The following is a 17,350-nucleotide window of genomic DNA, read 5'->3' as shown; positions in this document are numbered from 1 at the left end:
GGGAAATCAAATGCTTCAGACTAAAGGACCTCATGTTCACAAGTATATGGTTTAGCAATTTGAATAGATGACTGATCGTGTGACTGGTTTCTCACGAAGTCCTCAAACTGCTCGTTAAACATTCCCATGATGTGGCTCTCCAAGCTGAGATAAGAAGGTGGAAGAAAGATTTGTTTGACAGCATCATGAAGTATGTCGTGAGGACTCTGCTTGGGGAAATAGGGATGAAGGGGCTTGAGTAGTGTAACATGAAGAATGAAGAAATGTTCTTCGGATATTTGGGCAGGATAGAAGAACTTACTTCAGCAGGCTGAATTCAAAGAATGAAGATTGCGCTGAAGAGACTGTCATAGAAATCTAAACTTAACCTTGCTTGAGAACACCTTATGTAATCTGTACAAACGCAGGAACTCTTTTCTAATTTTTGTAACTTCAAAATGAAGCTTATCTATCTATCTGTTCAGTTTTTATATGGAAGATGTGTTACAAAGTAATTCTAAATTGATTATTGTAAGAATTTCATATGCTTTCTTAGTAATGTAAGTTACGTTCTGTTTCATCTCCACTAAATTAATTCGTTCCTCCAATGTAATTCTTTCATCACTTCCAACAAAGACATGTTTGTGCTTCAGAGGAGTGATCCCTCGTGGACATTGTGTCTGATTTTTTTGTGCTTATTTCTAAAAACCATCCTCAGGTTGTTTTGATTTAGTTGTATCCTTGATCATATTTGCTGCTGTTATAGCTTCTTGTTCTTAATTTGAACAAGATTATCCAGACTGTAACTGGTTTTGTGAGTGTGTGCTCATATGTAATTTTTTAAATGATCTGCAAAGCAGATGTTTTTAAGACTCCTTTTACGTGTGCATATTGCAGAAAGTGATAGGCTTTTAAATCATTTTTGATTTGCCAACTTGTTCTTAGTGTTGAGCAAATGCTGTAATTTGGACCAGTAATAAACTGCTGTTGCAGATACTGTGTTTCGAATATTCAGATTCTGTGATCTATTATCTTGATTAAATATACCACCATATTGTAGTTTGTAGGTTCTGGTCTAGTGCTCTTTTTACCAAAATTCGTACAATGATTATTACATATTATCGAAGATTAATTATACTGTAGTTCTCATCGAACTTGCTATTCATTCCCTGTTAATGCATGCTGAACTATTATTCTTTCCTCCCTTGCTGGTTTGTTCTTAAGTAACTACATGGTCTTTTTGTGACCTGCATTAAATTACAAAAGACAGACTACAATATTCTCTGAGCTCATCAGAGTATTACTGTATTATAAAGTGGATACTTCCTTCACAGGAAGGATGAGCTTTTTATTAACACAGAGTATGAACAGTGATAAACCTAATACATTTTCAAATTTCATGTGATAGCCCGTTTTAAAAGCATAACAAACACTTCATGTTTGCTAATTATATATATGACTGTTGTTTTCATAATACTGCCGAATGAGAATTCAGAGGTAAGGGAACATGAACTCTCAAGCACCATTCACGGAATTCAGTTTTGCCTTGGCGATTCCCTTGATCAGTTCAGTGTTTGTTTTGTAAAGCAGGAATTCTAGAAGTCTTAATACCAGTAACCAACACTGTACACATAACATAATTTGACTCTTACATCATTGTTTAGGCATCTTACATGAATAGGAGCAAGCTCCTACTGGCTTCAGTGATGGACATTGACTACCCTGAAAAATGTTGGTATTTATTGCAAGTTACTTAAGCTGTGAATTGATATTTAGGCTCTTAAGTTTAGGCTTCTTTCTTTACAGTCTTGGCCTAATCTAAAGGATTCTGTATCAAACTCCAGAAAAAGACACAAGACTTACAACATTGTCCCTCTTCCAAGAATTTCCTGGTAGTATTTAATGGTTTAGTTTTAAGATGCAGCATTCCCCACTGGAGAACGATAGGAGAATTAATGTGACATGCCAAATGTTGCAGAACATCAGCATCAAACTCAAAGTGTAAACCGTTAGCCCGTTCTGCTGGAATCATAAGCTTTTGTCTTCTTGTTGTCATATGTATTTCCGTCAGATTTGCAAAGGAGGTGTATGTGAAGGAGGATTGCTGTGTCAGATCAGAAAACATCATTCCTCCACTTGCTTTCTTGTAACAGCACAGCTGAGAAGTAATTTAACAGATTATAAGAGATGCTGTAATCACTCATTGAGCAGAGTTCAGTTAAAAAAAAAATCAGATGCTACACTTCTCAGTTATGTTAGCATTTGTAACACTGATAATAATCACAAGGGAACATGGGATTTGTCCAGCCAGAAGAGAAGATAATCAGAAATGGAATTACAGTGACACAGAAATCTGGCTTTTTACCTAATTTATCAAAACAGAAAGGACGACTCCTGTGACGTCTCTGGATAGAAGACACTTCTTCAAGACAGCTATAGCATTTTGGCCTATGTCTTATGAGTAAAGTGAAATTACCAAACTTTTGACACTGTGTGATTGTTCTTGCACCTCTGAAACAACACTCGTGGTTGGCGATGGGTTTTCCTAGTACACTTGCATCTGCGTTCTTGATAGTAAACACTCTCCGCAAGTTCTGAGGACCTTTCACTACCTTTCACTGGTAAAAGTTACAAATAAAAATAAGTTGTGAAAGCAATCTGTATTTTTACACATTTGAACAGAATAACATGTTAGGTGTTAGGTCTGAGGATTGTATCTCCAGTATTAAAATCCATGTGTTGTAATAAAAGCTGTGTCTTAGCCAAGTTATGCAGAATAAGCAGCTAGTGAAAGGAGTGGTTGTATTTCATACCCATAAGCAAGGAGACAAGGTTAGCTACTACAAAAAGGCTTACAGTTACGAACAAATGAATAAAACACAGGCTGGGGCAGATAAATTCTGTCACTTGTCTGCAGAGGTATGAGATGGTCATTAAATCACTTTGTTGTTTCTCTAGGAGCTCTGGTACTATTTAAATTTTACATACTGTCTTTCCCTATATAAGGCAACAAAGGGCTTTACATTTCCCTAGACGTTGCACGTGCAATCTGTACCACTAATTTTACTGAGCATTTTCAGTAAACTTGGATGTGTTTCTGGACAGCTCTTTAAGAGTAAATTTTTAATTGGTGCTTGATTTGTCAGCACAGCAAGGAAACTCTAATAGGTCTTTCTACAGTGTACTTCAGCCTCAATATTTGAGTGGGCTGATGTAAAATAAGAAGTGTTCAGCTACCCTGCTGATGCAGTCCAGATTGAAAGAGAAGGGGTTTCATATACCATTCTGCTGCTTCTGTGCTGCATTTTGTGTAGAAATAAGGTTGAGAAATTAAATTACTCGTACGTGTTAAATTAAAAAAAACTTTTCACACTTGCCTCCTGTTCGTGCTGTTGTAACCCACATCTACTCTGCTGCTACAGAGCAGACGCATATGCTTATCCTCTTGAGCCCATTACATCTGTTATTCTTGTCTGCTGTATTTTTAATCTTCTGTGGAAGAATTGACTTATCAACAAAAATATCCCCACACCTCAGAATTCAGCAAAATAGCATTCTTGGAAGACATCGTTAGCCGTATGTCTGTCTCGTCAGATCTGTAGTACTAAGTCATGGGAGGAGTTTAAACTAGGTGACTTACAGCCCTGGTTATGAGCAGGAGGAGGGGGAGGGCCGTGCATTTTAAAGTTAAAAAGGAAAAAGAAACAGAAAAAATACGCTGTTGCTGTTGGAACATTTCTTTCAAAGAGTGTGACCTATCAAGCCGTGTCTTAAAAGTGACTGCTTGGAGGGGAAGGTAAGGTGATACCATGGACTGGAAGAACATTCACATCTTTGTTACCCAAGTTCTCCTGATCGTCAAAATGTAATTTCCTTCTAATATGAATATAAAGAGCACTCGGATAAAAAGGTTTCTGTTAGAGATATTCTTAAGCATAAGAAGTGGTGTGAAAGGGCAACATGTGTGTTCTTCAGAAGGCTCAGGCATATTTGGGATAGAAATACTAAATAAATCAGATGGAGGAAGAGGGAAGCTACGATAGCTGAATGGAAGGTTATTTGGGATGTCTGCTCCACCGTGCTCATTAAGCTGAAATCAAAGTGCAGTTTTCACTGATGATACTGCCAAGTGTTTAATTCTAGTATTGATTTACATAGCTATTTCACATTCTAGTTTTACCCAGGGCAGGAGTTACAAAATTTTATGTAACCTGCATTCTTAATCTTCATTTTTATTAATATCTGTGGAAATAAAACATTATTTATAGTCTCAACAAATTCATAAAGGAATGCAAGATGGATTAGGAGAGGTTTGTGCCTGTTCTGCTGGCAACTGTTGATTCCTTTAAATTTCAGTTTGGGGGTTTAAAAAACAACACATGCTTCCTCAGATATGGAGCCTATTTTCAGGTAAATAACTGCTAGTGAGCAGAAAGAGCAGACAGATCCAGTGTAAAGGCTACAGAGAACATGAGACAATAGCGTTTCTAGCTCAAACAAAAGGAGGTACGCGAGAGAAGCTGGCACATGCTTATTGGTATGAAGTCCTCATCTAGAGCTTGGTAGTCCTCGTTCATTTTGGCTCGTGTTGATGTCAACAAGCTTTGGGCTGAGCTTTCTCAAACAGTATGTTTTGAGAGTTAATTTTTTTCCTCTTACGAAGACCATGCTAAAAACAAGAGTCCAGGAATAAAAATGGAAAATAGTTGGTGTTGGATATGTGCTATAAAGGATGGAAAGTTGTCTTTAAAAAAAAAATCCAGGAATTACCTGTTGCATTTCCTTGTAATTTACATTGCAAGGTTTATTCTACTGAAATTAAACTTCATTGTATCCCTTTTCTCTGGAACGGTAAATTGAACTCTGTGATTTCCTGCTCCTACGCCAGCCCTGTTCTGACCTTACCTCTCCCTTCACCGCTTACTGTATCTGCTGCCTCTTCTGCACATTGAAAACCTTGTTGATGACCAGTTCAAATCTCAAGCGTTTTAGCCAGATAGGTTTTGCTGATGTTTGTAATGGAGGAGAAATGTTGTAAAGCTAACTAAAGGAGGTGAGATGTCTTTAATTAGAAGCCTGGGAAGCGTAAGCTATCAAGGAAGGGTGTTTCGTCAGCAGTCAGTTGACAAAGCAAGACACTGAGCTGGAGATCAGGAAGAGCTCTGACCTGCCAAATGGCAACGGCTTCTTCACGAAAGGAAGCCTTTAGATAAGTGGTTAGTTACTACCACTGCAATATGAATTACTTCTAGCACGACACGAACTTGGCTTAAAAGACGGTGCTCTCTTTAGGTAAACCAGCACAGGAAGCTTTGCAGGCTGCTCTCTTCCCCCCCTGCCCTCCCGCCCAATTTTGGCGTTACTCGTTTCATGAGATAATGTCAGAATGTTTTTGAAATGACGAAAATGCTTTTTTTTCTGCTCCTGCCAGCCTCTGATTTTACTTTGCTTGTGTGTGTGTGTTTGTTTCAGGAACTCAAGGAGTTGCGCCACCCCCGCCAGCCCCTGTTGTTGGGTTGCAGACTCCATCCACTGGCCTCTTGGGTGCCCGGCCCGGTTTGATACCACTCCAGCGACCGCCAGGAATGCCACCGCCTCCTCTGCAGCGGTTTCCCTTGATGCCTCCGCGACACATGCCGCCCCACATGATGCACAGAGGGCCCCCGCCGGGGCCAGGGGGCTTTGGGATGCCTCCCCCCCACGGAATGAAAACCCCCTTCCCACCGCCGGGTCACTTTGTGAGACCCGGGGGGATGCCGGGAAGCGGGGGGCCAGGCGGACCCGAGGATAACAGAGATGGGAGGCAGTTTAGGAATGACAGGCAGACGTTCACGCCTAACAGAGACCAGGAAAGGTTTGGAAGGAGATCTTTTGGAAATCGGGTAGAAAACGATCGTGAGCGCTATGGTAACCGCAACGATGACAGAGATCACGAGCGACTTGGTAACCGTGACAGGCGAGACTGGGGACGAAGAAGCCCTGAGCGTGATAGACACAGAGACTTGGAGGACAGAAACAGGCGGTCCAGCGGCCATCGAGACAGAGAGAGAGATTCGAGAGATCGGGAGTCTCGCAGAGACAAGGAGGAGAATCGAGGAAAGGAAAAACCGGAGATGACAGACAGGGCGGATGGCGACAAAAACCATGAATCTCATAGCGGCAAAATGGAAGACGCAGACATTGTTTCAGAACTTGCTGCGGGAGAGTCTGAACCTACAGGTGTAAAACCTGTTGAAGAGTTAACACCCGAGGCTACCTCATCTGTGGAACAAGCGGAAAAGGATATGGGCTCAGTGGCGGAGGCTCCTCGCTAGAGACTGGAAGTTGTCGAGAGATGACAGTGACATTTGTTGGAGTGTAGAGCTTTAGAGTTGTACAGTCTGCTGTATTATATTTGCTTCTGCTTATATCACAGCCCCTCAGTAGTTGGTGGGGAATTGTAAGCAATTTGATTGCTTCCCTTCTATTTAAAATAGCCACAACATAACATGAAATACTGAAGATATGATTAAAATATTACCCATTTTTGCTGTAACTTTTTTAAAGTTTTGACTTTAAAAAGTTTACAAATCAGAAGTAGAAGTGCTTTCTATTTTTTTTTTAATTTAAGAAAAGGTAACGGTGAAAGCTCCTCAAAACAATAGGGATGTGTTTTTAATAAACTCTATTTTCGTAACAAACTTTAACGTGTGCTATTCTTCCTACACTGCACTGAAGTGGAAAAGGAGTGTTCAACATCTTAAAGTTTGAACTGTTAATGCTGTACTGGAGTCTAAATTAGACTGTTTTGTTTATATTTGTTAAAAGAAATACATCTGTTTGTGTAGCTATTCACAGAAGCAAATTTTTATTTGTAATAGTCATCTTGATTTTTAGATTGCTGCATTTTAATGATTACTTGACCATACTAGGTAAAAGTTAGTGGTTTTAAAATGTTAATTGAAGAGTTAACTGTTTAGTGTTTGCAATGCAGTCAATTTTTTTTTCTTTTTTTCCCCCCTCCAACTGGTTCTGTGGTAAATGTTGCCCTAATTAGCCTTTTTTTAAAAAGTGGACACCTTCAGACATACTAAGTCTGCTCTGCTTGTGATGTTATAAAATTACTGTGTGTGGTGGGCTAGGAAGCACACCAGTTCAGCATCTTTTTTACTTGTTATTCATTGATGCTTTTTGGAAAGTGGGGTGAAGGAGAAATCAAAGACACCAAAACACAATATAAAATGCTAACCTATTTTTTTTAAATGGGGCTGGGAAGAGGAAGGGAGGCGGGAGGGCGCTCCAGGATTTTAAAATGCTGCCTCTTCATTCACACAAGTCTGGGCTGCTACTGTTGTCTGTGTTAACAATGTCTACCTCCTGTAATCCCGCAAGAGGTAGGTTTAAGATTTTTACCCACCTAGTGTTGTACCCATCGGACTGATGGACAAAGAGCGCATTTTCTTGCATTTGTGTAAGTTTTACCATCTTCTCCCCATATCACTTCAGTAATTTTGAGAGGGCAAACACTAGTTCTTGGTGGTCGGCCCTTCAGGCGCAAACAGTTTTGAGAGACGGCTGCGTTGTACCGAGCGGAGTCGGAGCCCTGGCAGTTCTGAAACACACTTGCTCATCCATCGCTCGGGTGGCACCAGGCCGCCAGTTGAAGCTTGTTTAACTCTAGAAGCGTAGTGGGAAAATTGTATGAATCCTGTGCATATTTAATTATTTTTTTTCTCCTTGCTATGGGTGTGTTCTACTTTTAAAGTTGGGTTTTTTCCCCTAAGTGAAGGGCAGCTGCTTTCTTACATCAGTACTTTTTCATAGCTGCTCTGCGGCAGAGGGTTTTTTTTCTGGGGGAGGGAGGGGGGTGGGAAAGCAAATGTGGAGTTATGGATTGGGGAGAGGACATATATTTTTATGTTCTTGCAATAGCAGAATAAAGAGAGAAAAAACCTGTTTACATACTTGTAGTGAATTCAGCTTCCATGTGTTAAAACCTGTGTCCTTAATGTTTGTTTCATGCTGGGCCAGCGGAACTAACTTTTTTCATACAAATCCAGACATTTATGTCTTATGTTTAAGACTTGTCTTAGTAAAAACTGCCATAATTCTGTAAGGAGGTAGGATTTTTTTTAATGAATACACTTTATTAAAAGATTTGAAGACAAGAATGAAAGAGACGGAAGGCTTATCTGTTCACACAAATGCCACCTCACATTCTCTCCATCTCCCTTTTTAGGAAATTGAAAACAGCCTACGAAAACTTTGGACGTTTTTTGCAGAACAGTTTCTTACTGCCTTCTGAAGCAGTAATTGTATAATAAACCTACTGGCGATGCATCATCTTTACAGCATCACCAGACTAACTATATCCTGCCCTTGTACAACTACCAAATTTCTGGCTTTAAAGTAAGACAAGCCACCAATTGTACTGGGAGGTTAGTTAGCTCAGTGCAAGCATCCATTACTGAGAGGACAATACAGCATTAGCAATTAACACCTTGGTTACAGCGATTTGTACACAAACCGAGCGTTACTTCTACGTCCTTCGATACAGCATTGACTTCTAGGGTAGCGTGCCATCAGGCATTTAACCCAACAGGAGAAAACAGGTTTGAAAGCCAAGACCTGCACGTACCCGGCTTTCAAAGCAGCCAGGTTCAGCGCTGAGAAGGGCTGGGAGAGGAGGCAAGCAACAGGGCTGCCAGAGCTCTCATTCCACTACAGCTCGACCTACAGTTGTCAAGTACTTGCCGCTTAGGGAAAGGGGAGACGACGTAACCGTCCTCCGAACTTGTGAAACGCAAAGAGGTGATGGTGGTATTTGTGGGTGTTCGGCGTTCTGCATCCCCCCGTGCTTAGGAGGGAGCTGAAAGATGCAGTCACTCTCTTAATTCTGCTGCAGCAGCTGAACCAGAGCATAGACTAATCCACTGGAAGAGGTACAGGTGTACAAACAATTGTTCGCCACCTGCAATGATGTAAGTTTGAAGTGTTTTTACAGTATTCTGGCTCTACTAACAAAAGCCATTCCATTTGTAACATGCTGCACTGGAATCTGGGTGTCTAGAACTACAACCAACTACTTCCATGAATATCTCTTATGTACAAGATAAAGGAATGTCGATAGAAGTCTTCATTAAAATTAATAATTTTCTCTATTAAAAGACTTGGAAATCTGTGTTTAAGAGGTACATACAAGAAAATAATGGAAGCTGGCACTAGTATACAGTGATGACACTGCTGAAAAGCTTCATGAAATCAAATACGGAACTTCTGGCTATGTATATGCTTTTAAGGAAAGACCTACTCCACACTAGACACTCCTGCATAGCTTGACAAAAGGAGTTGTCTTCACCAACGCATCCAGACTTTCACTGCACACCCACCCACAACCCAACCCACGCAGCCAGAGGTCCCCGTGCGGCACAAGGACACCAGGACCCTTCTGTGTGCCTAAGGCTTCCCCACCACACGCACACATGCTTGCAGTCACACATGAGGGCCACAAGCGTTACACACCATCACATTTTACAGCAAGAAGGTATTCCTGCAAAGCAGCGGTTGTCCTTAGGTACACAGAACCCCCAGCTGTAACATGCGGAGGGTGCCAGGTTGTTACCACAGAGCATGGAATTCTGTCACAGGAACACATAACAACGTTCTTTGTTACTGCATGATTGATCTCAGCTCTTAGTTGTTCCAGGGTTACTAGCTGGAAGCAACTTGGATGCTGTTGGTGTCCAGCAAGTTAACTACTGACATCACAAAGTCCAGGCCTACTTGACATGTTAGCATACCAGCATGTCATGCTTTGGGTTTTTTTTTTTATAGACAGCAAGACCAAGGTGTATTTGCCCAGCAAGTTTATTACACAAGATTGAAACCTACAAATGCTGCAACTTTGCCAAGAGGAAGCCCCAACACATACAGTGCCTACTGCTTCTCGGCCAGTAGTCTTGCTAGAGCTCATGAGGCTAATCCTCCCAATCACACAGCATACTGCAAGTTTTGGTGTTCAGGATGTGATCACTACTACACATTTTCCATTACACAGAATGGGAGTCCCAGTTAGTGAAGGTTATACTTAATGGTTACAGCAGATGCTTTAGCAGAAGACTACAGAGACATTCCATCAGGGTCACTTTAATTGCAATATACATCATACAAAATTAAGTCAGTCTTCACTTACGTCAGTTTAAGTGATACTCAGAATGCACAGTAGTAAATCTTTTGCTTGCGCTAGGAAGGGCAGGTACAGCATTTGCAATGAAATACAGCCCATTTATCACTGTCATCTTAAGCATTTTGGGTACAATACTTAGTTCTTTGCTATTCCAATTACACCACAAGCTAAACGAGGTCCAGCATTTCCAGTTAATTTGCTCTCATTATCTCCCCCTCTACCCAGGTCATCACGTTTTTCATGGACCTAAAAGAGAATTGAAGATACCTTAATTCATGTTACTGCATAACTGATCAACATTTTTCACTACTCACTCATAGCAGCCGTGACGAGCAGTATTGCCAGCTACCAGCAGGGTGTGTTACACAACAGAGAGAACCTACTGTAATTATGTACTGCCAAATGCCAAATTGATACTCATGCTAAAAACTTAAGACTAGACTTGTCTAAGACAACAAGTTGCCTTCAGCTGAATTTGTTTGGACTAAAAGTCAAACTCCCGTGTTTCAGAAAGTCATTACTAGTCCAAGAGCAAGCTTTGGACATTAGGAGAAATTTCTTTACTGGAAGAGTGGTCAGGCCTTGGAACAGGCTGCCCAGGGAAGTGGTTGAGTCACCAACCCTGGAGGTATTTAAAAGACGTGTAGATGAGGCGCTTAGGGACATGGTGTAGTGGGCATGGTGGTGTTGGGTTGATGGTTGGACTTGATGATCTTAGAGGTCTTTTCCAACCTTAATGATTCTATGATTCAAGGTCACCCTGACAACACAAGGCTGACGGCTGCACTGCGGGCGCAGTGCCTTGGCCGCGCCATCCGAGGTGCTGCACTACACATCCCCCTGCTCCTTGGCCATCAGTCCGAGCCCATTTCATGCAGGAGTACGGCAATCTCAGCACACAGTGGAGTCCCAAGGGAAACAAGACTGACAACACTCATCTGCAGCCAAATCCACTCAGCCCCCGCCTCCCTCCTTCCCAGGGAGGCCATGGCACAAGTTACACCAGCAGCTACCAGACCAGTACTGGTGAACAGTGCCCTGAAGCGCCCATCACCATGCCTTTCGGTGGCAGCATTTGTGCCAGACTGCCAGTTCCTTCCTCAAATCAGGTTGCTTTAGTCACTCACAGCTGGAAGAGGCAAAGTTAAATGGAGAGGAACATCTTCAGAAGGCAGGCAGAAAATTAAGATCTCATGGCTGTGAAGTGCCAAACTAACACAGAGAGGACTTTCAGGCAAGGCTTCCAAGAACTCCCCACATTGGAAATCTTGCACTACAAGTTCTGTAACAAACACCAGGGACTGGCCTCCAGCATCAAAAACATCTCTACTCGCTGGCAAGATTGCTCTAGAGTTTCTTAAAGCATCCAAGTAGGCACCAAGGCACTTACCACCATGGTACGTCCAATGATGTTGTGTGGTCCGCAAAGAGAAATGACGCAATCTTGTATTTCCACTTCTGCCACTCCTCCTTTAGCAGTCACATTGCCAAGGTCTCCCACATGCCTACACAAAGAAGCAGAGAAACTCATAGAAAACTTGGTTAAATTGAAAGCTCTTCTAAGTGATGGCCTGGACAATACAATACCCATAGTTACTACACTCAAGTACTCTACCATCTTATCTTAAACAGCACATATGTCCTCATTTACCATCACCAATCAATCTTGAACACGTCCACTATTTTAACTCCTTTAGTTCAAGGGATGATTAAAATTCCATCCTAGGTAGAACTTGAAACTGGAAGGTTAATCAACTTTGGGGAAAGGAATGCCACCACTCCATAACAAGCCAAGCCAACAGTGCACAACTCTTATAGCCAAGAATTCCTCCATGCTGATGGCATCTCCCTCTGCTTAAAGAAAGTCTCTCAAATTAGGTGAAAACCTGTCCCGCACATACAAAGTGCCGCTATTCTTAAGAGCTTTTAATGTCTACCACAAATCAGCTATTCCACAAGCAGCTGCAGGCTCTAGGTTTAAACAGGATTATTAAAAGCAGTTTGTCAAGCGACAGGTCAAAGGGGATGATGCACTAAGTGCTAGCGAAGTTCTAATCAGTACCAGGGATGACTATTCAAGTTTGCTTGGCATTATACCCTACCACACAGGTTTTATCGGAGCTAGATCTCTGCTAGGGCTTCCCTTAAGAATTAAGCCTCAAGCAGTTCAGTTTTCACTAAACTTCTGGATGTTCCAGTGTCTTGTTTCCTATACATCTGCCCCAAACAAAACATTCACTCAAAAGACAAGCTGATGATATTCTGCAAGACTCTTCTATCCAGATTCAGAACCTTGAATATCAGCTCATTTCTAAAACTCTCCATGCATGCAGGGTGACCAGCTCAGCTAGCTGAATGCTGACTCCCAGCTTCTTAGACAGCATAGCCCCAATGTCATATTTTTAACCAAGTTCTATAAAATCAGGTCAAAGGCAGTTTTCCCTTTAGGAACTTGCTTGATTTAAGCTTCCAGGAAGCTTCAGTCCAATTGTTTCAACTCTACATTGATAAAAGCACGATCTAGTTCTTCTACCCTCCTAAGGAACTCCCCAGCCTACAGCTGCCTGACCAGGCAGGTTACACTAGAAGCAGGATTTGACAAAGCAGAACCAGCAGAAGCCATGATGTTCATGCAATTTTGACCTCTAGCACTGGAGCAGCTGGCTGCCTGTGAGGCCCGTGAGCACACCATTTCATGCTGCTCTGTCATCCAGACAGCTGGCTAGCAGCCAGCTTGCTTTGTCTGGCATGCAACTGATCATTCAAGCATGAATTTATCAGTCACAGAAGATGCAGTTATGGACATAAACATGAGCATTTGAAAGCTGATCACAATGCCAAGTTGGTCACAATGCTGGTCCAGACCCTACCTGCGCAAGACCAGGCTCTTTTACGCTTGCTCCTAGCTCCACTCGCTTCAGCTCTTGTGCAGCCCCCTCCCAGTCTATGAACCCAATCAGCTCAGACATCAGGTCTCAAGCACACAAGGGTTCCCTGAAGGTAACTGGCCTATGAAAACTGCTTCCAGGGGAAGAATTAGGTCTGACCTCCCCACTGAGGTACAGAGATATTCAGCATAAGCATCAGACCCTGTACTTCCACACAGCACACACAACCCCTAAGGGCTACATACTGTAGGTGGTATGGTACCTACCATAAGCTAAAAGGGTAAGAACAGCCCAGCAAACCCAATAAAAAGCCACCATGCCTGGGCACACACAGCTTTATATTCATCTTGCAGTCTCCCCAGAAGCCTCAGTACCTTCCATTGATGATCCTGATCTGCCACATGACAAGCCTGCATACAGCTCAACAATTGACAGTTTAGGGCCTCTGTTGCCAAAAGCTGGCCCCAAAACAGAAGCAAGTCACCACTGACCAAATAAGGCTTTAACACATGACCCCTCACACCTCCCCACTCATACCCAGAGGAACTTTCACTCAGTAAAAGCCTTTATTTCCTCTTCTCCCCAAGCTATGATAAAACCAAGAATATGTCCGAAAGACTACATTTTACCCATACTCTTGGAGCCAAGGTGTCTAACAAATCGCCATATAGTTATCAGAGCCTTTGTTAACTGACCCTAGAAGTCCTCAGGAATTACCAGTTTTCTTCTGGTATTGTCCTAGCATTAGTCATGAAGTGGCCTCTCAAGCACAAAGTAGCACTTAGATGGCTGCTGCAATGGAGTACCTCTCCAGTAAGAGGCCAGGCACATTAAACTCACCTTTCTGCATCATTTGGTCCACCATGCTGCTTGCCTTCAGGATTGAAGTGAGCACCTGCACTGGTACACCCTGAAACAGAACACAGCCATCAAAAGTAGATTTTTTGCAGTAGCCAGTTTAAATCTGTTGCTTATACAGTACACACCAAGGTAGTCCTCCTATAGCCAGAGAAAGTGAAGTCACTAATGATGAAATAGCTACTCTCCCGTTAAGATGTTCTACTAGTCTTTTGGAGGTACACAACCTGCTACAGATTTACAAGTTCAATAAAGTAAGATTACTCGTTCTAGAACACTCTGCGCTGGGTTGAAAGTTTTCATATTTCTTAATACTAGGTTATCATAGTATTTAGGTTAGTGCTTGATACGTCAGATCTTGAGCACCAGCCTAAACATGTTCAAAGTATTAAACTGTAAGCAATTCCTTAGGAAATGTCATCATTTCTTAACACAGGTTTGCAGTCATGAGACCTAAGTGCGCCTATACTAGTTGCTGCTGCAACACTAAAAGAAGCTCGTTAAAGCTGAGCAATCACATTACAGCTGTAATACAAAAGCTTGGATAGACATCTTACCATTTGTATTGTCCCCAAATTCATGGACATGGAAGCCATGATCTCCATCAGTCAGGCCACTGATTCTTCCAGTAACTTTCACTGGTCCATCACCCTTTTATGGAAAGAATTTATTATCACCAAAATGACTACAGCATTAAATGGCCTTGTGTCAAGTGAAGCTTCCTAGTCAACAGAAAGTACTAGACGCCACTACAAGCGTAGCTACCCAGACGTGAATGATTACCCTCCTACGCTAACTGATTCCATGTGGCAATACAGCATTTCACAGAACGGTTACATTTATTTAGCCACCCCAAATACACTCTTCCTCTTATGCATCAACAAGCAAACAGAATGCCTTTTATCTGACCTCTTGCTTTTGAGACTGATCGCACACTTCCATCCGGAAGCACACCGAACCCAAAGCCATTCCTCCTCCACAGATGGAGCACTGCCCACATGCCGTCCCAACGTCTTCACCGAGTACAAGTCACTTGGGAGCGTTAAACGGGCTCTGGCCGTTTGGCAATTAGCGCTCCGTTAGGCCCTACTCTGACAGGGGTAAACAAGCTCCGAGGGAAGACGAAGGCCGTTCTAGCACCGAGCTCAGCCGAACACCCCCGAGGCGGGCAGCCGCTCGCTGCCGGCCCCGTGAGCGCTCTCCCACCCGCTCTCCGCGCCGGGGCAGCCGCTCCCTGCCTGACCCGGGGGCACCAGAGCAACAGCCCCGGTCGGTCGGTCCCTCCCACCACCGCAGCGGCGCGGGGCCGCGGCCCAGCCCGGGGAGAAGGGGAAGGGAGAACCGCGCCGCCCGCCCCGCACGGTGACTCAGCACCGCGGCCGGGCGAGTCCCCGGGGGAGGTGCAGAGCCCCTTGCCTGCTGCTGGAAGTGGATGACGCCCTGCACGGGCCCGTCCCCCTTCATCACGCACACGGCCTTCAGCGTCGCCATGTTCCCGCGGCGGCCGGAGAGCGGCGCACAGTACCAGCCCTCGCAAGCAGCGCCCGAAGACTAGGGGTCCGCCCCTCCCGCCGCCTTTATATAGAGCGGACCGTCCGCGCGGCGGCCAATCGCGGTGCGCTCGCCCGTCTCCTCGCGCAATTATTACGCGGGGTTCGGCCAATCGAGAGGGACGGGTCGCGGCAGCGCGCGGGTGCGCGCCACTCAGCGGCACCCGTCTGTGAGCCAATGCGCGGGTGCGCCGTCCCCTCGCGGCGGCGTCCGTTGTGTAACGGTGGCGGCGGCGACCCTGGCAGAGGCCGCTACGGGCGGCGCGGTCGGGGCGGGACTCGCTGCCGTGAGAGCAGGGGGAGAGCGGGGCCTCCTCGGCCGGTGGCGAAGTGGTGCCCGGGCCCGGGTAGGCTAGGCAGCGGGGGAGAGGGAGTCAGGCCCCGCGTTTTGGCCCGCCTCGCGTTTTCTCTCGAGAGCCTGAGGGAGTTTGCTCCTGCGTTTCACATCGTGGCGGCATTTGGGCCCTGAGGAGGCCGTGTGCTGTAAGCACTTTCACTTCAGAGCTTCCATCAGGCTTCGGTTTTTCAGTCTTCTAATGCTATGATTTCATCCAGGCATAGAAAATATCTTTTTATGGAGATGCCCTAAAGTAGTGACATGGGGAGAAGCAGCAGCAGGGGTGTTTTCTGCAAACATTTTTCTAGTAGTCTCTCTGCATCTTTTTTCCTCCCCTGGAGACTATTTTCCAGTATTACTGGAAACTGTGACTGAGGTGTGTCGCATCATGAACTCCTGTCTAAAATTGGAATGCAATTTTGAAGTTGCCTCTGAATAGCTTTGCATTTTGAAATAGTTGCCCTGTCCAGAATATGTTTTGTACAGAAACCATCAAAGTTACAATCTGAAGCTGGTGTTGCTCAGCTGCCGATCTTTCTTAAAGACACCTTTGCACATAGGCTGTCCACAGTAACAGGCTGGGCATGTAGCATGCAGCTCAGAGTTCTGCTTAAAATGGAAGGCGTCTTGGTGTAGCCATGCACCATGGACCACTCCTTGTCTGAGGGATGTGTAGGGGAGAGATGACAAAATAGATTCTTGCCATGCTGATAACACAGACAAACCTTAGACTCCAAGGGAAGGTTAACACCAGACTTGGAGAGTATACAGCTCTGCAGTTTTGTTCAAAGATCTGCAACCTTTGAGCATTTTAAGAATGAAAGATAGCATGTAACGAATTCCTTTGGTAAACCCGTGTTGCTTGTTTTTTTCTGCTGCATTATTGATGGAGAAGTTAAATCAGAAGCACAAAATGATGTTACAATACCTGGGAATCTAGGTAATTCATGTATACGACTGAGGTATAAATGCCTTAAAGCCCAGGTGGTTTTAAGTCACCTGGTTGAGAATACCAGGAAAGGACGTACAAGGTTAGTTTCACACATCAGACTCAGCCATGACACCTGAGTCATTGCTCAGATGACATGACTGAAACAAACAGGGATTTGTTTGCTTGAACGGTGTATTTCTCTGCTTGAGAAAGAAGCACCAAGGAAAAAAACCCATGTACATGGAGAGCATTTGTCCAAGAGACAGATAAAGATTTGTAGTTTAATCCTGGAAAGAAGCCGAGAAAGCAGGAGGGCTGGGCAGCTGCCTACCTAGGAGGCATCTTAGCACTGTGAGTTAAACTCCCTAGCGTTTCATTCCTGATGAATGGAGAGAAGAGACTCTGTAAATTACTTGAGAGCAAACAGTTCTCTGCTCATGGCACAGCCTGCAGCACCCTGAATGCTTGCTAGATGGAGAGGAAAGATTCCAGTACCCTCGAGGCAAGACTTGTTTCATTTAAAATGGTTTGTAAACGTGGAGGATAGTAGTGACTCATTTTACTTTCAGTCATCTTTGGCTTCCCATATCACTATCTTTGTCAGTGCCCTTTTGTAAAGAGAGGCATCTTGAGTGCTGTGCT

General features: G+C 43.9%; 2 protein-coding genes across 9 annotated transcripts in view; one reads left to right on the top strand and one right to left on the bottom strand.

Moving 5' to 3' along the window:
• The window catches only part of SCAF4 (SR-related CTD associated factor 4), a 46,691-nt gene extending 40,032 nt beyond the window's left edge, over positions 1-6,659 (top strand). For all 5 annotated transcript variants that reach the window (XM_075171132.1, XM_075171127.1, XM_075171135.1 and 2 more), the window contains one exon: positions 5,452-6,659. In XM_075171132.1, coding sequence (XP_075027233.1) covers positions 5,452-6,293 — 842 coding nt within the window. In that variant the 3' untranslated portion in view covers positions 6,294-6,659. The remainder of the gene's footprint in view (positions 1-5,451) is intronic.
• On the bottom strand, positions 6,559-15,728 carry SOD1 (superoxide dismutase 1). Of its 4 annotated transcripts, none has more exons than XM_075171169.1 (5): positions 15,307-15,542; positions 14,448-14,541; positions 13,873-13,942; positions 11,535-11,649; positions 6,559-8,929 (listed from the first exon to the last, which is right to left on the bottom strand). In XM_075171169.1, exons 1-5 carry the CDS (start codon positions 15,379-15,381, stop codon positions 8,849-8,851), a joined length of 435 nt encoding a protein of 144 aa, XP_075027270.1. In that variant the 5' UTR covers positions 15,382-15,542; the 3' UTR covers positions 6,559-8,848. The 4 variants fall into 4 exon arrangements, with proteins under 4 accessions (XP_075027270.1, XP_075027254.1, XP_075027262.1 ...); XM_075171153.1 differs by lacking the exon at positions 6,559-8,929 and adding an exon at positions 9,808-10,390 and having other exon boundaries at positions 15,307-15,728; XM_075171161.1 differs by lacking the exons at positions 6,559-8,929; positions 15,307-15,542 and adding exons at positions 9,808-10,390; positions 14,800-15,270.
• Positions 15,729-17,350: the final 1,622 nt, after the last annotated feature.

Source organism: Calonectris borealis, chromosome 1, assembly GCF_964195595.1.
Source record: "Calonectris borealis chromosome 1, bCalBor7.hap1.2, whole genome shotgun sequence".
In the NCBI taxonomy this organism is placed as follows: domain Eukaryota; kingdom Metazoa; phylum Chordata; class Aves; order Procellariiformes; family Procellariidae; genus Calonectris; species Calonectris borealis.
The sequence above is the reverse complement of the archived record's forward strand: the minus strand, read 5'-3'. Positions and strand labels throughout refer to the sequence as shown.